At 46.3% G+C, this 27,774-nt stretch overlaps 2 protein-coding genes across 6 annotated transcripts in view; one reads left to right on the forward strand and one right to left on the reverse strand.

The window, feature by feature from the left end:
* The first annotated feature begins 1,731 nt into the window (after nucleotides 1-1,731).
* On the forward strand, nucleotides 1,732-5,733 carry WNT8B (Wnt family member 8B). Its single transcript, XM_061162400.1, has 5 exons — nucleotides 1,732-1,758; nucleotides 2,535-2,673; nucleotides 3,528-3,653; nucleotides 4,834-4,976; nucleotides 5,188-5,733. Exons 1-5 carry the CDS (start codon nucleotides 1,744-1,746, stop codon nucleotides 5,731-5,733), a joined length of 969 nt encoding a protein of 322 aa, XP_061018383.1. The 5' UTR covers nucleotides 1,732-1,743.
* Nucleotides 5,734-7,866: 2,133 nt separating this feature from the next.
* Nucleotides 7,867-27,774, reverse strand: part of SEC31B (SEC31 homolog B, COPII coat complex component) — a 31,868-nt gene continuing 11,960 nt past the window's right edge. Inside the window, exons 8-26 of one of the 5 annotated variants that reach the window (XM_061162395.1) lie at nucleotides 27,257-27,356; nucleotides 26,977-27,138; nucleotides 26,294-26,428; nucleotides 23,102-23,332; nucleotides 21,267-21,341; nucleotides 20,906-21,004; nucleotides 19,365-19,464; nucleotides 18,688-18,866; nucleotides 18,302-18,428; nucleotides 17,796-17,941; nucleotides 16,946-17,119; nucleotides 16,302-16,463; nucleotides 13,538-13,715; nucleotides 12,844-13,152; nucleotides 12,553-12,611; nucleotides 12,083-12,229; nucleotides 11,674-11,790; nucleotides 11,139-11,210; nucleotides 7,867-8,684 (exon numbers count right to left, since the gene is read on the reverse strand). In XM_061162395.1, coding sequence (XP_061018378.1) covers nucleotides 8,625-8,684; nucleotides 11,139-11,210; nucleotides 11,674-11,790; nucleotides 12,083-12,229; nucleotides 12,553-12,611; nucleotides 12,844-13,152; nucleotides 13,538-13,715; nucleotides 16,302-16,463; nucleotides 16,946-17,119; nucleotides 17,796-17,941; nucleotides 18,302-18,428; nucleotides 18,688-18,866; nucleotides 19,365-19,464; nucleotides 20,906-21,004; nucleotides 21,267-21,341; nucleotides 23,102-23,332; nucleotides 26,294-26,428; nucleotides 26,977-27,138; nucleotides 27,257-27,356 — 2,632 coding nt within the window. In that variant the 3' untranslated portion in view covers nucleotides 7,867-8,624. Of the gene's footprint in view, nucleotides 8,685-9,769; nucleotides 10,905-11,138; nucleotides 11,211-11,673; nucleotides 11,791-12,082; nucleotides 12,230-12,552; nucleotides 12,612-12,843; nucleotides 13,153-13,537; nucleotides 13,716-16,301; nucleotides 16,464-16,945; nucleotides 17,120-17,795; nucleotides 17,942-18,301; nucleotides 18,429-18,687; nucleotides 18,867-19,364; nucleotides 19,465-20,905; nucleotides 21,005-21,266; nucleotides 21,342-23,101; nucleotides 23,333-26,293; nucleotides 26,429-26,976; nucleotides 27,139-27,256; nucleotides 27,357-27,774 lie in introns of those variants that run through there. The other 4 variants (XM_061162394.1, XM_061162396.1, XM_061162398.1 and 1 more) reach the window with 4 other exon arrangements.

The following is a 27,774-nucleotide window of genomic DNA, read 5'->3' on the forward strand; positions in this document are numbered from 1 at the left end:
CCAATGTCCAGTTTCAGAACTTCGAAAGACAGGTTGACTCTTGTTAGGGACTAAGGCAGCTCGTGATATAGACTGAAGTCAATGTTCATTTAACGTTTTGAAAATTCCAGGGCCCTTAAGAATTATGCTAATTCTGCCCTATAAATGGAACAACAAAGCCTGGATTACAGCACATCTGTTTACAACATTGTTTACTGAATATTTTAAGCCCAATGTTGAGAACTATTGCTCAGAAAAAACAGATCATGTTCAAAATATGACTGCTCACTGACAATACACCTGAGAACTCTGATGGAGATGTACAGTGAAATTAATGCTATTTTTCATGCCTGCTAACACAACATTCATTCTGCAGCCCATGAAGCAAGGAATAATTTTGACTTTCAAGTCTTATTATTTAAGAAATACATTTTATAAGGCTATAACTGCCATGAAGGAGTCCTCTGTACAAAGTTAATTGAGAACCTTCTGAAAAGGCTGGACCATTCTAGAAAACTAAGAACATTCAGGATTCATGGGAAGACGTCAAAACATCAAGTTTAACAGGGGTTTGGAAGAAGTTGATTCCAATCCTCATGGATGACTTTGTGAAGTTCAAGATTTGAGTGGAGGAAATAATTGCAGGTGGAAAAAGAACTAGAATTAGAAGCAGAGTCTGAAGATGCTGCAATTTCATGATAAAACTTCAATGGATGAGAAGTTGCTTCTTATGGATGAGCAAAGAAAATGGTTTCTTAAGATGAACTCTACCCATGGTGAAGAGGCTGTAAAGATTGTTGAAATGACAACAAAGGATTTAGAATATTACATAAACTTAGTTGATAAAGTAGTGACACTATTTGAGAGGACTGACTCCGATTTTGAAAGAAGTTCTACTCCGGGCAAAATGCTATCAAACAGCACTACATACTACAGAGGAATCATTCATGAAAGGAAGAACCAATCAATATGGCAAAATTTATTGTTTTATTTTAAGAAATTGCCATATCTACTCCAGCCTTCAGCAACTACCACCCCGGGCAGTCAGCAGACATCAACATCAACGCAAGACCCTCTACCAGCAAAAAGAGTATGACTCAGGAGGCCTCAGGTGATGGTTAGCACTTTTAACAATAAGGTTATTATTTTTTTTTTTTTTTAGAACTTCCCTGGTGGGCCAGTGGTTAAGAATCTGCCTGCAGGGGACTTGGGTTCAATCTCTGCTCGGGGAAGATTCCACATGCCATGGGGCAACTAAGCCTATTCACCATAACTACTAAGTCAGCGCTTTAGAGCCTGTGCTCTGCAACAAGAGAAGCGGTGGCAATGAGAAGCCCACACACCACAGTGAAGAGTGGCCCTTCCCCCCACAACTAGAGAAAATCGGCATGCAGCAACGAAGACCCAGCATAGCCAAAAATAAATGTATGGCAAGGTTGTAAAATCCATTAAAAAATAAACTATTTTAAAATTAGGGTACATACATTGTGTTTTTTTAAGATGATGCTATTGTACACTTAATAGACAACAGTATAGTGTGAACATAGCTTTTATATGTACTGGGAAACCAAAAAATCATGTGATTGGCTTTATTGCAGTATTTGCTTTATTGCAGTGGTCTGAAACCAAACCAGGAATGTCGCTGAGGTATGCCTATATATTTGCTGAAGTAATTCTTAAAACTCTTGGCATCAGAAATGAGTCGGTGTATCCCTATTATGCTCTGTGGTTTTTCTCTCTTCTAGGTCAGTGAACAATTTCCTGATGACTGGTCCAAAGGTAAGAAAAAAATTCCTTTGATTTATTTGGACTTCACTTAACTTCTTGACTGAGGACTATGTCAATTTATTTTCATTATATCCACATCTTTTATTATACTGTGTATCTTTTAGGCAGAAAAACTGTGGCACAGAAAGGGATACACTCCAAATTACACAGCAAACTAATGTCAGAGCCAGGACAAGAACTCAGGAATATTGACTCTGAATTTATGGCCAGAATAAAAGTTTTCTTCTGTAGTGTCAGGCTATAGTCAGCAATCCTTCTCAGTGTGGGATGGGGGGGGGGGGTGGGCAGAGCACGGCACGGGCAGGCCATCCTCCATCTTTAAAATGCTGGCATTCTACTACATGATCTCTAAGAATATTTCCAGCTACAAATGTTCTCTTCATAGGATGAAAACAGTTGGAAATTCATGAATCATGTAACTGAGTCTCATTTTGAAGTGACAGAGTACAGTGAATAGAGGTAGTGAGGTCTAGAGTCTAATGAAACACTAATTTCATTCCTACTTCCACCATTTGCTAGTGGTGGGACCTTGAGCAAATTGTTTTAATCGCCTTCCTGAGCCTTAGGTTACTATTCTATAAAATGGTACCAATTTCACAAGGTTATTTGCGATGTTACATTAGACAGCATATTGAAAGTGCTTACTCTGTCATTAATTTGGAGGAGTGGGAAAGTGTGCAGGAAAAGATGCGCTTGGCCACTTTAAGGCAAACGCCTACCAAGTTCAGCTGCTGTGAGTCTGAAGTTTGACACCTGTGTCCCTGCAGGCTTACCTGATCTACTCCAGCAGCGTGGCAGCTGGTGCCCAGAGTGGAATTGAAGAATGCAAATACCAGTTTGCTTGGGACCGCTGGAACTGCCCTGAGAGAGCCCTGCAGCTGTCCAGCCATGGTGGCCTTCGCAGTGGTAAGGAAAGCTTCAGCCACAGGTCCCTGGACCCCTTGGCCACAGGTTAGAGCCCCACTCTCCAGGGATGGAACCCAGCCTCCTCTCTACCTTTGTTCCTCAGCTGGTCTCTGCTCTCAGGTCATCTCCCTCTCTAGTATCTTCTCTGTTTTTTGCTCCAGCTCCTCTTTTTCTTTACTGACACCCTCTCTACTCAACAAATGGCCCTTGCCTCATCCCCAATCCTATACCATCTGCAGCCTCCTAGCTTCCTCAAAATATAAATAGATAGGTAGAGGTCATATATTTTCACATCTCTTAGTCTCTTCCTTTAGCAGGCTCAGTAGAGAGGTACAGGGCAAGTAGAAACTGACTTGGAGACCAGATTCCCATACAGAAGATTGAAAAGTGGCCATGCCAGAAAATGATTCAGGACTAGCTAGCACCTCTCAGAAGCCTCTCAGACTTTGATGTTCTAAGAGAAAGTGGGGATGGGTTCTTTACAACCTGACCTTCAGATTCTTCCCCATTTCTTTCTTGGTCTCTTTCCCACCTAAATGCCACCCATAATACTCTAGACACTCAGTCATAAAATGTGTAACCTGAAAAGATGGGAAGAGAGAAGAGCTGAGCTGAGACCAGGACTGGAGCAGATCCTGAAAGAGAGTAAGGTACATTATAAAGGTGGCAAGATATTGGGTTGGCCAAACAGTTTGTTGGGGTTTTCCATAAGATCCTGTGGAAAAACCTGAACTAACTTTTTGGCCAACCCAATAGAATGGAGCAGAGTGAGGAGGGTATAATAATGGTATTAAAGGTATGTCTTTGGGCTGTAAGTCCTCCCTCTAACTCCCTCAATTTTTGGTTCCTGCCAGCTAATCGGGAGACAGCATTTGTACATGCCATCAGTTCTGCCGGGGTCATGTACACTCTGACTAGAAACTGCAGCCTTGGGGATTTTGACAACTGTGGCTGTGATGACTCCCGCAATGGGCAACTGGGTAAGTAGTGAGCTTGGGGGTGGGTAGGGCAGCCCAGTGAAGTTCACTCAGGCAATGAAAAGCTTGGCAGGTACTTGGTGGAGTGAAGAAGGGTTGTAGTCTTCTAAACCTGAGGAAAATCAAGGTGGACCACTTTGAGCCCAAGCGGCGCTACAGTGACAAACAAGGCCATAGGTAGCTGGGAGCCCTCTTCTCACAGGGTGTTTCCCTTAACTTAAATACAGTAGCGATAAAAGAACAGTCCCTTCAGATTCTAACCTATTACTGTCTCGACCATGGGAGGGGAGCCCTTCCACACTGCCTAATGAAGGAAAGCTACAGGGCTCAAAATAGCCTGGAGTTAAAATTCCCCTCCAGGTCCTCCCCACCGTTCCATACAGAATAAAGAACTTTCTCCCCAGAAGAAAGGAAGGGACCTTAAGATTGATTACGTTCAGCTCAATCCCAGCCAATCCCAGTCTCTGGCCGGTCTCAGGCATTCCTTGCCCCAGTTGTTGAAAGCTAACTAATCAAAAATAATCATGAGGAAAAACAGACCCCCTCAAAACAATGTATCTCTACATATATATGTTTTCTATATACACCTACTCTCTTCTTAGCGCAGCAGCTCACTCATCTGACTGCTGCCCCTTCTCATCTCATTAAAGGTGATCTGTTCCTGTAAAGTGCCGGTCTTGTGTTTTTTTTTTTTTCTCGAACTTCGCCTTCTCTAACTCCCTTACCTTACACCTATCCCTATCTCATTTCCCCCGTTTACCTCCACTGTCCTCTGCAGTCCTCTGCCCTTCACCTCAACTGCCAACTGCTGTTCCATATTATCTCAATTGGCCTCTCTCCTCCTTAGGGTCTGCACTTTCCTCACGTTTTCCACACCATTTTGTGCCTTCTGGACGTCAATCTCTGGCAGAGCATGTGTACACTCTGCCTGAAGGCCGGGGAACAGGCACCTGCCTCCCGTGGTAGCTACTTAACGTCATTGGAGTCCTGAGCAGGGGGTGGGCTGAAGCTAGAAGTAGGAGTACAAAGGTGTCAAAAATAAATCTGGGGTGAAACTAATCTGGAGAGAGGGCACTCACCCCACCTGAATCCTTCCCCAATCCCCCTAACCCACTTAGAACCAGCAGCCCAGGAGGCTCCGTGCAGCCTGCTCAATGGCCTTTCTGCCCATCACGTTTTCCAGGGGGCCAAGGCTGGCTGTGGGGAGGCTGCAGCGACAACGTGGGCTTTGGAGAGGCAATATCCAAGCAGTTCGTCGATGCCCTGGAGACAGGACAGGATGCTCGGGCAGCCATGAACCTGCACAACAATGAGGCTGGCCGCAAGGTGAGTCCTGCAGCCCGTGGAATCAGGTGCCTGGCTCCATCTACTACCAGGCCTAGGTGCAGAAAGCCCGTCAAGTCTTTTATCAGACTGGGCAAACGTGGTACCAAGCCGGCTGGCCAGGTAGACTTGCAGGAAGCCTCGCAACTCACCAGAGGGCGAGACTCCCCAGGGACGCAATCCCTGGCCCGCTCACTCGTAGCTCTCTCCCCAGGCGGTGAAGGGCACCATGAAACGCACGTGTAAGTGCCACGGGGTGTCTGGCAGCTGCACCACGCAGACCTGCTGGCTGCAGCTGCCGGAATTCCGAGAGGTGGGTGCGCACCTGAAAGAGAAGTACCACGCGGCTCTCAAGGTGGACCTGCTGCAGGGTGCAGGCAACAGCGCGGCGGGCCGCGGTGCCATCGCTGACACCTTTCGTTCCATCTCCACACGGGAGCTGGTGCACCTGGAGGACTCCCCGGACTACTGCCTGGAGAACAAGACGCTAGGGCTGCTGGGCACCGAAGGCAGAGAGTGTCTGCGGCGCGGCCGGGCCCTGGGCCGCTGGGAGCGCCGCAGCTGCCGTCGACTCTGCGGGGACTGCGGGCTGGCGGTGGAGGAGCGCCGCGCCGAGACAGTGTCCAGTTGCAATTGCAAGTTTCACTGGTGCTGCGCGGTCCGCTGCGAGCAGTGCCGCCGGCGAGTCACCAAGTACTTCTGCAGCCGCGCGGACCGGCCACGCGGGGGCGCGGCGCACGAACCCGGGAGAAAAGCCTAAGCGACTCCTCTCCCCTCTTGTTTCCGGGTTGGTCCTTGGCTTTTTTTTTTTTTTTAGAGACCCCAGTAGTGAGGAATCTAGGGAATAGGGACCCCACACTACCAAGGCCAGGGATCCCGAGGGGGGAAAGCTGCTGCATTCTCTCCAGAGCTCGCCACTTTCCCACCTGTTTCCACAGTTCTCTGCTGTCGGCATCGTTTGCCCACCACACTGAGACCTGCAGCGCTCTGTTCTGAGACTCTGAGCTATTGATCTTCCCAGGACTTCGAAGGGAACGGGCCTTCCTTCTCCCGGTCCTACCTGACCTAGCCTGTGGAACTTAGGAACTGGAAGAACCCGTCTGAGATATGCAGGGCCCAGAGAAAGCATGGCTTTTTTTTTTTTACCCATCTTCCCCCCGCTACCCCTACTCCCCAATTTTCTGCTGTCAGCTCTCTGCCACAGCCACACCTTCCTTGGGCAGAGGCCCTCCTGTGCTTGATTCCCTAACTGCTGGCATAGACTCCCCAAGAATCTCTACTTTCCCTCCCCTTATCCTTCCTTCTTTCTCTGAAAGAGATACTGAGGAAACCGACCCAAGAAAAAGCATGTCTTTAGGGGTTGGTTCCTAGAGGCGGAAGTTTAAAATGGAGGAAGTGGGAACGCTTGAGTGCTGACTTGATGAAAACCAAGGGTGCCACTCACCCTTGTCGTGTCTCTAATGGACTTTGCCAGTGGGGCAATGACCTTCCTAGACAATCATCCAAGGTGCCCCAGACATATACCCACAACATCCAGGCAAGAGGTAAGGGGAGAGTGCCAGTTATTTCCTACCCTTTCATAAGCTTCTGCGTGCTCCTAACCTACATTCTCCTAGCAACCAACTTTACCTTCCCAAAGGATCTTATTCCCCTGAGCCAAGACTGAGATAAATAAAGCTAATTTCCCTTCAGACCCTGGTTTGCACCTCTGAAGACAGGTCATGAGGAATGAGAAGCTGGGATCCCTCCTTTTCACTAACCTGATTCTCAAATAGGCAGGATTCACGTACTGGATACTTTCCTTCAATATGTAAACTTCCTGCAATGAAACTGTTAATAGGAAGTTCAGTACCTTGAACCTTAATTTATTGCAGTCACTGTGACATCTTTTTTTCCAGGTGTTGAACTTATTCTTGGGGCTATGGGGAAGGGTGCATGGAAGATGTAACCTTTAGGCTCTCTCCTCCCTCCCACCTTGCCTGGATACTATCCTCCTGTGGGCCTCACTTCCCTGATGGCCTATGTAGTTATCCTGGCCTGGCTGAGGTTCATCTGCCAAGTATTAGGAAATCATGCCCGTAAGTCTTCCACTGATACATTTACTCAGTGGCTAAGACCTTGCTACTTGTGGTGCTTCAATTCTCTTCTCAGAAGGAAGCAGTACAGCAGGGACTTGCTGATGGAATAGGGCTCGGGAAGGGAAGAACTAACTCCTGACAGACCCTCTTCAGCCCAAGGAGCCTCCCAGTCATCTCCTTCCCCTAGGCTGGTCCTGGATCTGGGTGCCAGGCAACCCTCTGGAGCAGAATGGGTCAAATGCTAGAAGACTTCATCTCATCTCTTGTAGAGTAGAGCACAGGGAAAGAGTAGCTCCAAGTGGGTAAAATGGGAAGAGGCTTTAAGGGTCGATCAGTGAGAGCAGAATGGCTCCCATACTCCAAACTGAGACAACAGCAAGGGCAGATCTCAAATCCCTGACCTCATCCCTACACGTCTTCTGGTCCCACTAACACCTACTGAGGAGAGAGGTTCACCTTCCCTCCTTACAGGGTACATGCTGCCCTCCAGGGTGTTGGGAGTGCTTCACTTCCAGTTCTACCAGCAAAGGCCTTTTGCTCCTTTCTTCAGCTTTGATCTGAGCCTTGTGGATCTCCCAACTAGCCCTTTGTCCCTAATCAAGCAGTAGCATGCACTAACTTGACTGTCCCACTTGGTAGAATTGCTTGACAGTGTTCAGTAAGAAAATCTGGCAAGGCAGCTAAAAAATATAAAAGTAAAACCTTGTAAAGGAAAGTGACATTCCCCAGGAGGTCTCTCAGCATACTACTAGGAGAACTATCATGTGACCTGTGTGACAACTCCAGGTTGGTATTTGAAACATGTCACGCTGCCAGAAAGTTCTTTCACAGGTTATTGTTTTATATTCCCAAATGTCTATGATTGATACAACATTCATGTCTATAAAGAAAACAATACTGAGCTACCTTAGATCTGGATTACTTTCCCCCAGCCCCTTACATTATCCATTGATTCATTTATTCATTCAACAAAGACCACAGTAGAAATACAGTGGTGAACAACATACTGACCTCCTGCATTCGTGGAGTTTAAGTGCTCTCTTATAATCAATCACCAGTGCTGTGTTCCTCTTTATAAATGTGAACAACCAGACTGGCTGCTTGGGAAGATTCAACTTCAAGGTCAGCGAGTGAAAAATCTTTTGTTTTACAGATTTAAACTGACGCTGAGAAAGATGTCTGGCTTGTTCCACCAACTAGTAAGGTACCATGGGGTGAGTTCTGGAACCCAGGCCCCTCCCCTCCTCTTGTGTGCTCCTTTAGGAGTCCATCTGTCTCAGCCAGGGGACAGAAGCGGAGGGAGGTCCTGAGAAGTGACAAGGATGCTGGGTGGAGGGGACAAAACACTGTCTCCTTCCTGTCCCTGGCCTGTGAGCCTACACACAGGCAGGGCTTTCTTTCCTTGAAAAGAATCTCAGCCTCAACTGGCCTTAGCAGCAGGTTAGGGCAAAGACAGAGACAGGGTCGTGCTCAGCACTGGTGGTGCTGGGGGTGGTGGGAGGGAAGGGCAGGCCAGGGCACTCGCCTATTGTGGGTCTGGATTGGATGCTTCCACTCATTCATTTCCTTTTAATTAACCCGCATTCCTGGAGGAGAAATATTTATGTTGGCTCCCATAGAGGCAATCTGCAGACTGGAAAGAAGGGGGAAGAAAGCCGGCCTTAGCAAAACAATATCTCTCAAGAGCTCAAGAAGAGAAAATAAGAGAACAAAATGCCATTAAAATAGCCTTCTACCCCCACCGGAGTCAATGAAAACTTCATTTCACATGCTAATCCCCCACTCCGCCCCCTTCCCTTCTCACAACACCTTCCCGAAAGTGTTTGGGAAAAGTCTTCGCAGTCAGTACACAGCTCCCCGCAGCTCAGACTTCTCCTTGTGTTAGTTCAGGGCCCCAAGTGGGGCTCTCGCTCCAGCAGCGGCTTTTTTCTCCCCCACTTTAATTTAAACAAAGACTTCAGAGTTCATCAACCTCCCACTGAAATTCACAGCTGCTGAACAAACTAATCCCCTCTCCCGGCTTTTCTTCCCTTCAATGGGCTCTTGGCTTCAAAGACACTTTGGGAAAGGACTTTGCTGGGGCTCACACTGCTTTATCAATAGAAGTTAGTGCAAGTATTATCTGAAGAGCAAGTGGCTTTACAAACAAATACTGCTTAACAATCCCTTCCTCCCAAACACACACATCTAGCCTGCAGACATGATGGGATCTACAACAGGATTAGAGATCGTACCCCTGGCTTCACACCCGGCCCCTTTGTATAGCTGAGCTCAGCCCTGAAGTGGTGTGGGGAAAACCCTGGAGCTGAATGTCAGGCACGGATGGACACATGGACACACACACACACACACACACACACACACACACACACACACACAGAGTGATGCGGGGAAAACCCTGGAACTGAATGTCAGGCAAAGATGGAGACACACACACACACACCCGAAGTGTGTGGAGCTGAATGTCAGGCACGGATGGAGACATGCACGTGCACGCGCGTGCACACACACACACATACACACCCCCTCCGAGTGGCCATAAATGCTGCAAGGAGAGAGCCTAATTCAGTGCCACCTCCTTTCTTCAGTTCTCCTGACTTCCTATCTGTCCCCAAGCGCCTCCCCTGCCTTACTGAGGTACAGGAAGCAAGAAGAAAGGACTGGGAAGACAGGTAAGAGCAAAATAGGACCCAGAGGAGATAATAATTGGGAGATGACTGAGGAAACCAAACTAAAGCAGCTTTATTGCACATAAAGTACATCAGGGCTTCAGTGCAGAGTCCAACCATGAAAGTGCAGCCAGAGAGAGAAGGCAGCCCTGAGATGTGTGGGGGTGGGGAAGAAGGGCCTCCAAGTCTTGAAGAAGAGTACCAGAAGAGTCTTTCATTAATATGGCTCTATTCCAGAACCAGGCTTCTAATCACAGAATGAATGGGTCTAGATCTTGCCAGGGCCAGAACTCAGGCAGGCTGAGTCAGGGGCTGCTCCCCATGGGCAGTGGTCCTTCTGCTCCTATCCCATAGCTTAAGACAACTCTCAGCAAAAGGCACTGTACTCCTTCCGCCCTCCACCTCACCTAGTTAACCCTTAACAATGCTGGCAGAGGAGAAATCCCTTCTTAAAAGGGCCCGAGTTCCTTCTCTTGGTTCTGCTCAGCACCCATCACTCATGTCTAGGATCTGTTGAAAGGATGAGCAGTGGTCAACTCTACCCCAGTCTCTGGGACTCAGAGAAGTATGGAAACATGAAGTCAGAGGCAAGAAGAAGGTAAAGTCAGGCTCATAACCCACAGAAGGGGAAACACATAAGACCCACACGATGGGTATGGCAGAGGTAGACTTGAAAAAATGATCCTGCTCACCCTCTCAGAAACCACTTGGACAGAATACCCCTTGGGGAGAAGGCACCCTATGTCAGCCCCTGTTGGAGTATAGTTTTAGGGAAAGTGAAGAGAACAGGCTGAGCGAGCCCTGGGCAGATCCCAGAGGGCCAGGCATAAAGTTGTAGACAGCAGGCACTCTGCTGGTTCGGAGCCAAGCCTACAGCATCATATACCTGGCAGCAAGGAAGGAAGGCTGGGAAAAACAAACAGAATCTGTTCCAAAATTCCCTTCCTGCAGGAAGGGATTAAGTAACAGTAAAAGTGGTCTCCTGGCAAGAGGAGATGCCTGGTTTATACGTGCAGCTTATGAGCAATGGTGAGGACAGACTTCAGGACAGGCATGAAGCTGGAGACCTCACTGAAGCTGCTGCAGCCCACCACCTGGGCATGCACCATGAGGCCCTGCTCTGAGCTTCCTGCGTCCACACATCGGGCAATCTCATGGAGCCCAGCCAGCACAGGAGGCGAGAGCTGTGGAGGGATTGGCCCAGAGTTAGTAAGCCCAACTCCACCCCTACCCTGGAAGCATGGAGGGGAGAAGCGAGGACTCCTTTCTGGAGTTCTGGAGCCCAGTCCAGGCAACATGTCTATATTCTGTCGGGAACCCAGGGTCATGAGGCTTATGGGAAGAGACACTGCGTGCCCTCTGGCCATGGGTGAGGGTGGAAAAACAGGAGGCAGATGAGCACCACCGAGTGTACTTACTGTCCCCTCACAGAGCTTGTCATATAGACATTCTAGACGTTGCGCAGCTTCATCTAGCTTCCGTTTTGTTTTCTGCAGGGAGGGAAATGGATTCTAATTCCAGCCCTTAAGCCTAATACTACACAGGACCATAAAGAATCATGGTACCTTTAGAGCTAGAATGGCTCAATGCTCTTTCTTTCATTTGACAGAGGACAAATGGAGACCTGAAGAGGGTAAGTGACTTGCTCTAACTGACTCAGCCAGGAATGAATGGCAGGTCTCCTCACTACTGATCTCACCCTCCTTCCAGTACTCCCTGCTGCCTTTCCAAGAGCTAAGTCTCGGTGCTGTTGGGTCCTGCTACCAAGGAGCTAAACTCCAGACCAGACAAGTCCTCCCCAACTCCACACTGACAATATCAAATAAGTATAAGCTACAGACAGCATGTCCAGGAACAGTAAGAAGATTCACACAAGGAACTGGTCTTACAGTTAAGGGATCCTGGGACCAGCTGGGGTCGGAAGGGAGCATCATGGGGAAGGTTCAGACTCACTAAGTCAGTGGCAGACAGGGCGCAGCGCTGCAGAAGCGCCTCAAAGCTGATCTTCAAGGACTGGTGTTCAGGGGGCATCTCCTTCCTGTCCATCTTCTCCAGTGGCTGCTGACATTGCTGAGGAGGGAACAGGGAGACAGGAGAGACAGGCAAGCTGTCCTGCTTATGGCTCCCCTCAGGACTAATCCTCTGTGATTTGGGGTCATGCTGCTCCCACTGGAGCAGAACTGGGGAGGGGCATCCCCTTTCTCTGCAGTAGGGACACTTGGTATCTGCCTCCCACCCCATCTCTTTCAGCCCAGAGTCTGCCTCCAATGTGAGGAATGAAGCCATCCTCCATGCTCCCTGCTTTTCTACACCCAAGAAAAGAAGGTTTCCAAGAGGAAGGAAAACACATCATTCCTGTCACCTGCCGGCTGAGTTCTTGTGGGGCTCCAGGGGGAGCATGACACACACTGGGGACAGTGGGTTGTGAGGAAAGGACCCCTTGAGGCTCAGAAGCGAGGCACATAACTGGAGCAGTAATTGGTGCTGGGGGCATAAATGCCTCTGGCAACTAAAGAGAGAGAAAAGAAAGGCACATGAGTCTAACCTGGAAGAACTCTTCCACCCTGCTTTGAGGGAGTGGCAGAAACTATGAATGAACAAGGGCACAGAACAGTGAGTGGGGAAGTTAGAGGTCAGAAGATGGTGAATAAGAAAGAAAGAGAAAAAAAAAAGAAAGAAAGAGGAGGTGGCTGAGGGGAGAAGAGTGAGTGGGGAGACAGAGGAGACAGAGTGCCCATCTGAGAATGGGAAGGACTAGGCTGCTTCTATAAGGAACTAGAGCGTGGCTCGTTGGTGAATGTATGAGGCTTGAGTTGGGAGAGATGTATTCACCTTTTTCCTCTGGAGGTTTCCCTTGAGCACTGGAGCATTTTTCAAGGAATCCTGAGGTCCTGCATGGTATAAATATAGGGGTATTTAGGGGCATGACCAGAAACACTGAAATTTTTGGTCTGAAGATCAGTAAAATTGTTTTAGTTGGAGTCTTCCACATACACCCTCTGCAGACCAGCCACACTCTCAGTTGACATTTCTAACCCTAGTTCACTGGCTTGAGGAAAGAGACTCCCAAGGTGGTAGTGGGGAGGGGAGGAGAGGAGAGGGAGGCCATGGGAGAAGACTGACCTGGGTGAGGAGTCAAGATGCCAGTGGTTGGGAGGACACCAGCGCGTGAAGTACCTGGCCCTCCTGGAGGGTGGGCCCCAGGGAAGCTGACAGGAGGGGCTGTTGGCTGGGAGCTCATTGGGCTGAAGCCTGGCGCTCTCACAGGAAGCAGAGGGGGCACTGGAGGAGCCCCAGGCAGGGGGACAGAGCCAGGCTGCATAATGTCTGGGGGTGCCATGGGTGGAACCAGAAAAGGCCATGTTCCAGGGAATCCCACGGGGTTAGGAGCTTGCGCCCTTTGCCCTCGTAACAGCTGAGGCTGAGATAAAGCTGAAATGGGACAGAGAAGAGATTCAGACCACATCAGAGAGGAATCACGGAGGAATAAAAACAAAACTATAATAATAATAAATAATATAAGTGTACGGAGATCTATCATTTACAAACTACTTTTAACTATATTCCTTATTTGACCCTCAAAACAACCCTGTGGGATTGAAATGACCAATATAACAATCACTCTGAATTTTCAAAAGAAACAAAGTGGCTAGGTATAGTGCACAAAGTACAAAGCCAAGTACTGACAGTATTAAGAATTCAGACTCCAAGCTCCTCCCACTAGATGGACATATTATTTCCCAAATCCATGTCAGCCATGCCAGCAGTTTTTCTCTGCGCTCTGTCTAGACAGAGCTCCATTCAGCTGGTCACTCACCAGGCCTTACCCCAGGGCCCAGAGGCAACGGCTGTGCTTCCTGGACCCCAGATGGCCTGTAGTCACTTGTATAGTGTATTCTGGAGCCCTGATAAGGGCTAGGATGGGAAGGTGTCAAGGGCATCATTAGTGATGACTGAGGTGTAAAAATCCTTGGCCTTGGAGGTAGAATTGGAACCTGTAGGAAGAGAAAAAACGATCAGCATCTTGGAAAGGAAAAGAAAGTACTAAGTAACTGAAAATGGAAAAACAACAGGGAAAATGAAACCAAGGCTAATTAAAAAAAAAAACCAACAAAATTGATAAATCTTTATAAAGACTGACAAAGATAAAGAGAGAAGACACAATTCATCAAGATAGAGGACGAAACAGAGAATACTTCAACAGACACTGCATCCATGAAAGAGATGATAAGGAATGTTACAAATAACTTTACAAATAATTTGACAACTTAGAAAAGTGGAAAAAAAAAAAAGAAAAATGGACCAATTCCTCAAGAACCACAAACTACCAAAACTCTGCCAAAATTAAGCCAAAAACTTGAACGTTCTATAACTATTAAAGGAATTAAATTTGTAATTAAAAACCTCCTCCCACCCCCTTCCCCAAATAGTTTCTAGGTAGACCTAGATAGTTTCACTGGGGAAATTTTACCAAACCTTCAAAGAATTGACACAAAGGTTCCATAATCTCTTCCAGAATATAGAAGGACCATTTCCTAATTTACTTTATCAGGTCAGTACTACCCTGATACCAACACCACAAAATAAAACTACAGATCAATATTTCTCATAAACTCAGGCACAAAAATCCTCAGCAAAATTTTAGTAAATCAAATCCAACAATGTATATAAAAATAATATACCACAACCAAATAGGATTTATTCCTGGTCATGTAATGTACATCAGGATATATTTAAAAATCAATCAACGCAATCCACCATATCAGAAGAAAAATCATTTGATCATACAAAATGATGCGGAAAAAACATTTGACAAAATTCAGCACTGATTCATGACTCAGCATCCAGGAAAAGAAGGAATTTCCTTAGTTTCACAAAGAGCATCTACAGAAACCTAGAGCTACCATTATTCTTGGTGCTGAAAGACTGAATGTTCTCCCTCTAAGACTGGAAACAAGGTTAAGATGTTCACACTCACCATTCTCATTTTAATACTACAAAAAGGCAACAGAAATTAAAGACATGTAATCTGGGAAAAAAGGAAGAGGGATAGCCTTTTTAATAAATGATTCTGGATATCCGTTGGCAAAATAATAAACCTTGACTCAAATTTCCCACTTACACAAAAATTAACCCAAAGTGAAACATGGACTTAAAACAAAACTATTTCTAGAAAAAAAAAAAGTAGGAAACTTTGGGGATCTTGTACTAGGCTAACAGTTCTTTGACTTGACATGAAAAGCATGAACCATAGAAGGAAAACTTTATAAATTGGACCTTATAAAATTAATTTTTTTTGTTGCTCTATGAAGGACTATTAAAAAGATGAAAAGAAAAATTCTTACATAGTTATACACACACACACACACACACACATGAGGACATGTAAAACCAGTGAAATCTGTGGATTATACTAATGTTAATTTCCTGGTCTTGCTATTGTATTGTGGTTGTCTGAGATACTGACATGGGATGTGGTGGGCCTGGTATGCATGAAACTTCCCAGTACATTTCATTGTGTCTTCTTGTGAGTCTATGATTATTTCAAAATAGAAAAGAGAGAGGAAGGTTGGGGAGGGAGGGAGAGAAAATGAGCAAGTAGGAAAAATAGAAGGAGGTGGAGCAGAGCGAGAGAAAAAATGAGGGTGGAAATTAAAAGATGGGACAGGATAAATCATCAGAATTTTCCTGCCTAATACCTTTATCTACAATCTCCCTGGATTTTGCTCCCCTCTGGTAGGCTCCTGGTCTCACAAATTAACAGCATCCTATCCATCTGGGCACTGTCCTCTACACCATCATCAGTTTCTGTCAATTCTACTGACTAAATATCTCAAATCCAACCTCACTTTCTAGTTTTATATCATTTCTTTCCTTCATCATCTCCTGCTATGCTTCTAACTGTCTCTAGCCTTGCCCTTCCTTCTAGAGGAAGGGCATAGCTAATCCTTCCCCTGCATAAGACCACTCAATAGCTCCAGAATGCCTTCAGGGTCAAGTCTAAACTCTTGAACACAGAAATGCCAGGTCTCTCCTGATCTAACTATACATACTGTTACCCCAGCCTCAACGAACTCATCCAACTGCCACAAACACCTGCTTTGTAACCTCGTTAAAATGTTAGTCATTCCTCAAACAGGCTTTGCTTACTTTCCCTTTACTGCCTTGGCAGATGCCATTCCCTCTGCCTGAAATAACCATTCTTCCCTCTTCCTTTGCTTAAATAACTTTTAATCTTCAAGACTCAGATTAAATATCAGTAAATTGCTTTCTGTGTGATCTCAGGGCTCTTTGATCATATCCCAATCAGGGCATTTATGAATTTTACTGTAGTTAATCTTTACATATCTATCTTTTCACTAGATTACAAGGAAATTAAGGGCAAGGATCACGGTTTGTATACTTTTCTGTTCTAAATGCCTAGCAGTTGTTCAATAAACAGCTATTTAAAAATAACTGAATCTATGCTTTATGAAGATAGGACTTTTCATCATTTTTTTAATTAATATATTCCAATCATGCCTGGTACTTGGTAGACACTTAATAGGTATTTTTGAATGACTGAATAAGCAGGGTCTTACCTGGTGAGAAGACTGGAATTTCAGTCTGGGAGAGGATGTCTCTTGAGAGTAGGGGGTAGCTCCCACAACAACCCGGGGGAAAGGGAAAGGGGGAGACTGCTGGCCCAAGACACCAGAACCCTGGGCATGAAAAAGTCGATCTCTCAGCTGCTGAACTGGTGGCTATAAAAGTTACAATAATGAAAGACTGTGTTAAGTAAAATTAAAACAAGCAAACATCCTCTCTTACAAGCCTAGCCTCACATAGCTTTTAAACCTCAGCTGACCCTCAACATTTTAGCCATCTCAGAGAACTCAAAAGGTCTCTAACCCCTGCCAAAGTGACATCTGCCTTACTAGTTATTTCTCTTTGAAGGTACAACTCAACTGTTTTAAACCACTGAGAAGCCTTCTTCAGCTTCTCCAGACAAAGCCCAGCCCCTTGCCTGTGAAGTCCCACAATGCTTAGTATAAGCTTCTGTTATGGCAGGATAAATTACTGACATCTGGTTTTTCTCCAAGAGACTGTGAACTTCCTGAAGGACTAGGTCTTATTTATCCTGGGAGCTTTAGCATTTAGCATAGTGCCTGTAACACAGAAGTGCTCAGCCAATGTTAAGAAGACTGAAAGAAATGGTTTGGTCTCTCCACATGCTCCCACTCACCTGAGCACAGTCTCTGGGTAGGTAGCTCATGGCAGTGGCCAGGCTGCCCTGGGCTGCCAGGAGGTTGGCATACTGAGTGATTCTGTAGGTTGTGGCAGGGCCTGGGTTCACCCCATCAGGACCCCGCAGTAGCTCCAAGCTCCTGTTAAGGATCATCACTTTCTCCATCAGGTCCTGGAGGGACAAAAAAAAGGGCAGTCAGTCCTCATCAACACACACCCTGCTCTCTTAGCTCAGGCAGCTCAACCAAGGACTTCTCTACTATGGATAGCAGGTGATGATATATGATACGTAAGAGACATGACAGCCAGAGAAGGGCCACTTGGCTTCACCTCCCAAGCTGTTTGGGTCTTACACTCTTGTACATTTCTGTCTCTTCATTTTGGATTCTTTACCTTTTATGCTAATACATCTCAATTTCAGATTCTGTTATCCTTTTATTTCATGTGTGAGTTTGTCTCCCCATGACTGTGATCACCATCTTCTCTGGGCAACCACAGAGTATTTGGTACAACTTAGATTCATAGGACTTTTCATAGACGCTAATAGAAGGCCCAAACTCAGCATTATTCAAATACAAAGTAAACTTATATACCCAAACCTGAAGTGGGAAAAAATTACAAAGTTAGTATCTAAGCAGCTGCTACTCAATCTCCCTTGACTGAGAAGGAGGGAAGATGCTTATCCATGGAAAAGGTCCCAGACTTTGATGGCCCTTCCCTCTTCCCTAAAACTCCTGATTCCAGCCTGGATACCTAGAAGACTCGCCTCTGATGTCCCTGCAATCTCCACTTCCAGCCTCTCCTGAAGCCCTGGTATGGCGGGACCAGGCCCTGAAGTGAAGGGGTACCTGTAAAGCCATGGGGGAAGAAGCTGGCTGGCATCTTGCCCAGCACTCCACCAGCCGCTCCACGCTCCCTGAGCACACGTAGCAGAGTCTGGCTTCAGAGGCGAGAGCCCAGCCACTCTCCTGCTCCATACGAGTTCCCAGCCTGTCTGCAGAGAGATAGAAGCTTCTTAAAATGGCACAGCTTCCCTGTGCTTCTCCTCCTTCTCCTGTTTGAAAACAGGTGGGGGACCATGAGCTATGGGACAAGTAGTCACAGTGGCTTTAAGACAACACTGAGGTTAATCCTGCTCTGCAGTGAAGGGCAAAGCTTTTGCACTGAGATCTGACAAGAAAAAGTAAAAGAGGACAATAAATGCCCTCCACAGAAAGCAGAGATGCACTCTAGTCCCTGACGACATGGCTTGGCCTCCCAGAGTTCAGGCTGCGCCTCTGTCTCCTCCCTCAGTGTGTCCACTGACTCCATGCTAGAGTCACACCACTCCATCCTGGAGCCAAGGGCCACCTACCACAGAGCTCGGGGAATTTCTCTGGCTCTGAGTATGTCAGCAGCAAGGCCAGAGCCTCTCTCCAGTTCTTCAGGCTACAGGCACACACCATGTCTTTCCAATTCTTCTGTATAATGCAGGCTAGCAGCTGTAATGGGCAGTGAGGGAAGGAGGCCATCAGCTGTTCATGCAGCATAGGCAGCAGGAGTCACACACAGGGAGGTGCTGAGACAAGCCCCTGTTAAGCACTGTTTGACCACTGACTAGGGGCTCAGGGTAAGGTAAGGGTGGTTGGAGTAGGAGGAGAGAGAGGCAGATCCTCTAAACACCAGTCCCGTAGTGTGGATAGCCACTTGACAAGGTCCAAGCAATCCCTTCCTCCTCCTCTCTGCATGGTGGGCAGTTACCGGGGCGATTCCGGTTTTCTTCTTGGCCAAGTAGCGCTCCTGTGCTTGCTTCAGCAGATCTGCACCTCCAGCCTGGGCCAGGATGATGGCATCAGCAAAGCGCTCTTCCTTCAGACACAGCTCCACGGCAGGGCCCAGTTCTCCAAGCAGGAGAGCCCGGCTCAGGAGTCCCTCCGTGTCTGCAGGCAGAGCATCCCCTCTGTATCAGCCTGCCCTCAGACCAGTGCTTTATGTCCCCACCTCCTATACCCTGCCTCCCTGAGTCTCTCTCACCCCAAACTCCCAAGATTCATTCCTTCACAACAAAATGCAGGAGGGTGTCCGGGGACGCCCAGGTCCAGTGGTAAATCTCTACAAACAGAACCCAAGACAGGGGAGGGACTCGTGGCAGCTTCACAGGTGTGCCATGTGTTTGCTCAACAACAAGAGGGTCACAGTTCTTTAAGCAGGAAGACAGAAGGATGAAGACTACCTTGGTAGAAGGCCTTCCATATGAAGGACCCATTCATGAAAATCTTCAGCCAGAGAGAGCTCTGACTGGTACAGGACCATCCAGCATTTGCAGTCATGAGGGGAAGCAGGAAGCCAGGGACAAGAAGGCAGGGTCTTCAAGTCTCGAGAACTCTGAGCCCACCTACCCCCACACAGAGGGTTCCTCTCCCTCAGGGTCAGGGTACCTTCTGTGATGGGGATCTCCCACGGAGTCATGTTTTGAGGGATCAGCTCATCAAAGAAGGCTGAGGAGGCTGAGGCTTCCCAGGTAGTATGTTTGGAGGTCTGTACGAAGAAGGACAAAAGTGGCTACTTGAGAAATGAGCCTAGAAGACAGAGAGTTGGCTTAGTCGCTCTCTTTCAGAGTGCTATTAAGAGTTGTCCCTTCAATAGAAATAAAAGCAAAAATAAACAAATGGGACATAATCAAACTTGCAAGCTTATGCACAGCAAAGAAAAACAAAAGACAATATACAGAATGGGAGAAAATATTTACAAACGATGTGACTGACAAGGGCTTAATTTCCAAAATATACAAAACAGCTCATACAATTCAACAACAACAAAAAACAACTCAACAGAAAAATGGACAGACAACCTAAACAGATATTTTTCCAAAGAAGACATACAAATGGTCAACAGGCACATGAAAAGATGCTCAATTATTGAGAGATGCAAATCAAAACTACAGTGAGATATTACATTTCACTAAACAGAATGGGCATCATTAAAACATCTACAAATAAATGCTGGAGAGGGTATGGAGAAAAGGGAACCCTCCTACACTGTTGGTGGGAATGTAAGCTGGTGTAGCCATAACAGTATGGAGGTTCCTTAAAAAACTAGAGTTTCCATATGATCTAGCAATCCCTCTCCTGAGCATATATATGGACAAAACTATAATTCAAAAAGATACATGCATCCCTATGTTCACAGCAGCACTATTCACAACAGCCAAGACAGGAAACAACTTAAACATTCACTAACAGATGAATGGACAAAGAGGATGTGATACATACACATTGGAATACTACTCAGCCATAAAAAATGAAATAATGCCATTTGTAGCAAGATGAAGAAAGACAAATACCATATGATATCATTTATATGTGAAATCTAAAATATGATACAAATGAACTTCTCTATGAAACAGAAACAGACCCATGGACATAGAGAACAGACTTGTGGTTGCCAAGGGGGAGGGAGGTGAGGAAGGGATGGAGTGGGAGTGTGGGATTAGCAGATGCAAACTAATGTACATAGGATGGATAAACAAGGTTCTACTGTACAGCACGGGGAATTATATTTAGTATCTTGTGATAAACTATAATGGAAAAGAATATAAAAAAGAATGTATGTATATATATATACACACATAACTAAATCACTTTGTAGTACAGCAGAAATTAACACAACATTGTAAATCAACTATCTTTCAATTAAAAGAAAAAAAAAAAAAGAGTTGGCCCTTAATGGGTAAAGCTAAAAGAATAACCAGGTAAAGTTTGGGAAGTGCTATACTTCATGGTTAAAAGAGCTCCACTCCTAGCTCCAAACCTTATGGGTTCTGTGTCTCTCCTTGGTTCTAAATGAGTGAGGAGTTTGAAAACTTCCACAGAAGTTGAGCACTTATTGAGAGCAAAATGAAGGGCTCAGAGGGGCAAGATTCCCTAAGGGCAGGTTTTCTATGCCACCCTAGATGGGGCTGGCTGGGCTCCTTCCATACCTGTAAGGAGAAGGCCTGTTGTCTGTTACTGTTGAGGTCATCTCCCTTGGACTGAGGGCTCTCATCCAGCCTCAAATCACTCCTCAACCATGTGGCCACCTGCAGGGAGAAACATATGAATACCACTCTTCCCAACACGTGATCAAATAAATATTAAGCTTTTCTTCCCACCTTCATACTCCACCAACTGGACTTACTAAGATCTTTGTACTATTTTCCTGAGAAACAGAATAACTCCAGGAGGTAAAATGCTCATATATGCATTATGGAAGCCCAGGAAGAGGTATTCTGAGACGGTTTCCACCAGCAGGATTCTCTTTTTCTGCAACAAACACATATTTCTGACGTGAAAGCAGCTTACCTTCTTCTGAAGTTCATCTTTACTATATCCTAATAGCTTCAGGAATTTCATTCTGGAGTCCTCCTCTAAAGTCACCTAGGAGCCACAGAACACAGAAATGTCCATTAAATGACCTGCACCAGTTGGACATCTGTGCTAGTGTACCCTCAAATGTAGCTCTACCAGAAGTGCCCCCTGAGGCCAACACTATCTCTCCCCTCTTTTCCACAGACTTGATTCCTGTGGGGTTATGGGTAGATTTGTTAATAAACCCTTTCTCCCTTCTGCATGAGAACTGGACCTTCAGGTTGACTTTCTAGATCTATTATGCTGGTACCCTGATAAGAGTAAAATGTCAGCTATGTTTCTAGGCAACACTGCTTGTGACTGGTAAATTGCATCTGGACTGGAACTATGTAAACTATAAATAATTGATATGGACACCATGCTATGGGCTTCCCTGATAGCAAGGACTCTTGTACTAAATAAATCCCTTGCAGGGACCCTAGAAGTTATGCTTCTGGAGTTCATAAAAGAGATATTGGCCCTTGTGGGCCTGAGGCTTCTGAGCCAGTGCAGCTGACACACCAGCTTGATGTATATCTTATCTTCTTGCACCTGAGCTGTCTTCTGAGGAGCTGAAGGGGAGAACTCTATGCTGCTGCATGGACTGCAACAAGGACTCCCACAGAAGAGAACCACTTGATGCAGTCCTGTGAATCTAAATGGCTAGGTGAGAAGACTCTTAAGTAGAAGTTGCATGGATGTGGTAAACAGTAAGCTTACCTACTCATGTTCCAGATACTGAGGGCCAAGGTTTCCTGAAGCTCTATCCTAATAGGTTAGTTGAGCTGGGCCCTTCATTTATTCCACACTGAACCATAATCTTTCACAAAGTCTCTCAGGGACCCCTCCTTCTTCTATGCTCTTCTGGAAATGCTTATCTGCACTCAGCTTCAGAACTATTGATAGACAGCTCTTGCATAGCTTTAAATCAGACTCCCCTCTGTCCTATGGGCGCCAGTGCCTCCTTTGTTCAGCAGAGTAAGGGCTGAACTCTCGATTATTCCCTCCACCCTTTCCCACCCCATCATTCCTGGAGCTATTACCTGTATTTTGCTTATAGCAAAAGCATTATTTCTTATTATTTTCCTCCCACATCTTTTTCCAGCTTCACTCTACAGTTGATGATTTTTCTCACATTCTTTTCCTCTTCTCAGACTTGTGGTGTCTACCTTCATAAAGTTCTAGCACAGACTCCGATTTCTTCTCAAAATCCCCAGAAAAAATCCTTTTTTGCATTCTACTTTATAATCCCAAAGATCTGATTAATCCTCTCACTGCCTGTCCAGTTGCTTCTCCTTCCTTTAGCTCTCTCATGCGTTCACTTCCTTTGATAAGTAAAGCACTCCTCCTCGTGTCATAAGCAACCTGAAATTGGATTGACACTGGAACTGAAGCCATGCTTCCAGAGTATAGTGGCACTTGAGCCCGCCACAATGACTTGCCTTGGGTTACCTGATAAAACTCAAAGCCTTCCAGCTGATCTTCCCTTCCTACTGCCCCATGGCATGGCACTGGAAAAGCCTTCACCTTGGATCTGGTAAAGTACCCAGGACATCAGCAATAGTAGAAAAAAGGCCAATGTCACTTGTATTCCTCAGTTTCCCTAGCCATAGAGAGTCTCTGAGCCTCTGGTAAAATGAAGATTTTGTTCCCAGGATGGGTGCTGTGTAGGAAAAAACCCAGCAGGGTTAAGGCCTCTGTAATCTGGGCCATAGGGTGGTTGTTGACAGAGGCTGGGGTATCTGGCTTTGGGGAGACACTTCTGAGCAGCCAGCCTTCAGGCTTCCTACCTTCAGGAACTGCCAGAGAATCTTTTCGCTTTGCAGTGATGCTTGCTGGATCTTGTTCTGACAGTAATTCAGGAGATTTCCTGATCCCAGGGCCTCCTGCAGCTCAGCTGACTGTGTCAGGAATTCAGGTTCTGTGGTGACCTGACTGATAAAGACTAGGCGGAAGCAAGGTTGTGGCACCTGATGGACAGGGGTGCTGGGGAGGCCAAAGGTCACCAGCTTGCCCCCAAACTGATAAAGGAAAACAAGAAGAGTAGGGCAAAAATTAACACCAAGTCAGGATTACAGGGGAGGCTATCTATTGGTCAACCCTTAAAGATAGGAAAGCAGTAAAAAAAAAAAAAACAAAAAAACAAAACAACTCCTGGGGGTGGAAAGAATCAGGAATTGAGTAGTGAATGTGCCGATATCCCAAAACCACCCCTGCACTTTCAGCACCATTAACTTAAAAGGTACAGTGCATGGTACTCCTCCTTTCCTCACCTGTTCTGCTGCCATCATTCTCCCAGAGTTACATGATAGTTATCACTATCCCAGGCAGGGGGCTTCCCGGGGCTTCCCTGTGGCTCAGACGGTAAAGCGTCTGCCTGCAATGCGGGAGACCTCGGTTCGATCCCTGGGTTGGGAAGGTCCTCTGGAGAAGGAAATGGCAACCCACTCCAGTACTCTTGCCTGGAAAATCCCATGGACGGAGGAGCCTGGTAGACTACAGTCCATGGGGTCGCAAAGAATTGGACACGACTGATAGTTATCACCATCCCAGGTAACTCTGGACTAAACCCCTTGTCATTATCACAGTCTTTTTACCCACTGTAGCTGAGCAACAATAAAATCCTCCCGCTTCTTGTTCAGTGTCTCCCATTCCCTGTGCTAGCATTTTCCTCCTCCATTCCAAGCCCTAGACTACCACCCTTTTCCAGGAGCTTGTAATGGTTTCACAAGGCCACGGGAGAGAATTTAAGCTCCTCTGCCTATAATGCACAAAATCTTTCAAAATCAGGACCAGACCTGCCTCTCTAGCACCATTCTCTCTGTTCATTCACGTGATCACTGTGTCTCCAAAGTGCCCAGTACATTCCTGCTTCTATGCCTTCATCCACCACAACACTCCCACCTGCGCATCCTTCTCACCAAATTAGGTACTTTATTATATAAAGCACCTGGCACAAAAGCAGAGCACAGTCAAGTTCCTTTACTCCAGCAGTTCTTCACTTGGCTGCACATTAAAACCACCTGGGGAGGTATCCAAAGTCACCAGGCTATACCCCAGACAAAAAATTTCAGAAGCTCTGGAGGTGGTACCCAGGCACTGGTAATTTTTTTTAAGTTCTTCAGTTTATTCCAATTGCAGTCGTGGCCAGACAACTACTGCTCTACTCCCCAACCATTCACTACTCTCCCTCTTTAATGAGTGCTTCCAGCCAGAATTCTTCTCATGACTTTTATAGCACAAAATCTATACTATAGATCAGTGCTAAATGCAGTCATCTTAACTTTTGATTTGTATAATACTCAATAGTTTTACAAAGTGTTTATATGTACTCTTTTTTGAATGCTGGATGGCATGGACTGTTTCCTAACCTCTGTTCTCCTAGGGCAGGAGAGGTGGGGGGTATCAAGTTCTCAACCCTCTTCCTCCTGTTCTTCCTAAGGAGAGATTTCCATTTCTCCTTGGCCCGAGTCCCTGGCTGAGTCTCAGTGGACCACAGACAGAGGGACTGAGGGTTAAGAGGGGATGTTTGTGGGAGGCATGCAGGAAAATCCTTCCCTCTGCTGTCCCCCACTTGGAGAGGTGATGGGTTTGGAATGTGAGAACAGTACAATAAACAATGTTTAGGGTAGTGTCCCTCATCCCCCATATACTGTCACCCTGCTTATTTAACTTCTATGCACAGTACATCATTTGAAATGCTGGGCTGGATGAATCACAAACTGGAATTAACATTCCTGGGAGAAATATCAACAGCTTGAGAAATGCAGATGATACCACTCTAATGGCAAAAAGTGAAGAGGAACTAAAGAGCCTCTTGATGAGAGTAAAAGAAGAGAGTGCCAAAGCCGACTTAAAATGCAACACTCAAAAAACTAAGCTCATGGCATCCGGTTCCATCGCATCATGGCAAAGAGAAGGGGGAAAAAGTGGAAGCAGTGACAGATTTTATTTCTTGGGCTCTAAAATCACTGTGGATGGTGACTGCAGCCACAAAATTAAAAGATGCTTGCTTGTTGGAAGGAAACCTATGACAAACCTAGACAGAGTATTAAAAAGCAGAAACATCACTTTGCCAATAAAAGTTCATATAGTCAAAGCTATGGTTTTCTAGTAGTCATGTACAGATGTGAGAACTGGACCATAAAGAAGGCTGAGCACTGAAGAATTGATGTTTTCGAATTATGGTGCCAGAGAAGACCTCTGAGAGACCCTTGGACAGCAAGGAGATCAAACCAGTCAATCTTAAAGAAAATTAAAAAAAAAAAAAGAAAAGAAAATCAACCCTAAATATTCATTGGAAGGACTGATGCCAAAGCTCCAATGCTTTGGCCACCTGATGCAAAGAGCCAACTCATTGGAAAAGACCCTGATGCTGGGAAAGACTGAGGGCAGAAGGAGAAGGCGGCGACAGAGGATGAGATGGTTGGATGGCATCACTGACTCAATGGACATGAGTTTGAGCAAACTCCGGGAGATAGTGGAGGACAGAGGAGTGCCTGGCGTGCTACAGTCCTTGGGGTTACAAAGAGTCTGACATGACTTAACAATTGAACAACAAGAACAACCCCCACCCCCTAACCATCCCTGGAGGTAAATGGGGGCTCTGTGTACATTTGGCCTTGAGTCTAAAAGGTAATGGCAGTGGGGAGGGTCAAAGGTTTTGAGCAGGGGAGAGGAGAAGATTTACATTCTTTCTCCTCTACTATCTATTCATTCCGTTCTTGCTTTGTATTCTAACCAGGAAAATCAGACGGAATGGCAGGCAGTTCTCCATAAGTGAGAGCTCAAAAGCAATCAATTCTTTTAGACAGGACTGGCACTGCAAGCAGGGTAAAGGGGTTGAGAAGAAAGCTTAGCAAATCGCTGCTTAAGCAATAAAATGGGACCTGATCTGAGACTCAGGCAGTGAGAATCAACTTCTTATAGAATAGAGCTCCATGCTGGGGACACAGTAGGCTATACACACACACTACACTTACAGCAAATGAAACACCTGCTGGCCTCCTCATCCATTTGGGGGGTTTTTTCAGGGGAGGTATCAGTGATGCTTGGGCCACTTGCTTTGGCACCTGCAATGGTGGGAGAGGCTGGCCTTTGCTGAAGGAAGAAGAGATCTGGGGACAAAAAGGACACCTCCATTACCGGTGTGGAGTGGTGGCTTAGCCAGGAACTCCACCTACAAAGTCCATTTTGGGAGGGATCCCTGAGATACGCAGTCTGGCCCACAAAAGTCAGGACTCTCATACTTCAGGGGGCTCGTAGTTTCAGATGCCCATGCAGCAGGCTCCTGGAAAGCCAACTGCATCCAATGTCTACAGTGAAGTGTGACACAAAATGTATCTATAGGAGACAGGGAGGTAAGTTCATTCTTCAAAATAGTGGAGGGTCCCAGCATGGAAGTCCAATTCCCCTGAAATACCACAAGGAACATTCAAGAACAAGAGTCAAGGTAAAGGCCTCCTTTGTATTGGGCAGGAACTGACATCCTTCCAGGAGGATGGACACTGGTGCAAAGGTTCACAAACCTGGGGTTCCTGAATCCAGGGCCCTAGTCCCCCAAGTCTTCAGTAGTCCCCACTTCTCCCCAGGCTTATGTCCTTTGTTCTCCCACTGAATAGAGACAGTCCCTTCCCTCCAGCATTTTCCACCAAGCCCTTCAAACCTTGTCAGCCTGTCTCATCTGCTGGACTTCCCAGCTCCTACCCATCACAGAGTATAAATTGATCCAGCCATCAAAGGAGGCAGCAGAGAACACCAAAGGGTCCCGAGGGCACCACTGCACATCAAAGCACCAGCTGCTCAGCGTGGGTAGTTTATACACCACCTATTGTGAGGGAACATAACCAAGAGGGAAACCCTGACTTAGGTAAGGCAACTAGAGCACAGAGGTGCAGCTGGGACAGCCCTACCATCCCAGCATACCCACAGAAGGGCCAGCCTACCTCGCTGCTCCCCAGGTTCCAGCACAAGATCTGGTTGTCCTTGGCACTGCTGAGCAGCAGCTCAGCATCAGCCTGACTCCATGACACTGACAGGATCCCCCTAAAAAGGAAAGGAAAGAGGAACTAACATTTGTTGAATGCCTACTACGAGTAGCATGCCTTACATATCTTGGGTAAATGTCATCCCCTCAAAATAAGCAGTGTGACTTCATTTTACATATGAGGAAAATGAGGCTTGGGAAGAAATTGAGGAACTTGCAGCAGTCATGCAGCCAGAAGCCAAGTCAAATTTCAGTGTGGGCATAATGTGCTATAACCACTCTGCTACCCACAGGTCCCTGCAGGATGGCCTGATTCTCTTCCCTGATTGTAGGGTGGGTAGAAATTCTGAATCAGCATGAATCAGGGAAGCACCCATTCCTATGGGTGCTTTTAGCCCAGGAGGGTAGTGAGGACCTAACTCTCAGAAGTCCCTAAGGAGGTACAAAGGCATGATCTTTGAGTTAGAAAGAACAGAC

This window comes from Dama dama, chromosome 15, assembly GCF_033118175.1.
Source record: "Dama dama isolate Ldn47 chromosome 15, ASM3311817v1, whole genome shotgun sequence".
NCBI classification, from domain to species: Eukaryota; Metazoa; Chordata; class Mammalia; order Artiodactyla; family Cervidae; genus Dama; species Dama dama.

Bases quoted from the DNA above. Each gene is read 5' to 3' on its own strand.
- WNT8B (XM_061162400.1), top strand. The intron at 3,654-4,833 runs GTAAGTAGTGAG...CACGTTTTCCAG, and splicing joins CTCCCGCAATGGGCAACTGG to GGGGCCAAGGCTGGCTGTGG. The intron at 4,977-5,187 runs GTGAGTCCTGCA...CTCTCTCCCCAG, and splicing joins ACAATGAGGCTGGCCGCAAG to GCGGTGAAGGGCACCATGAA.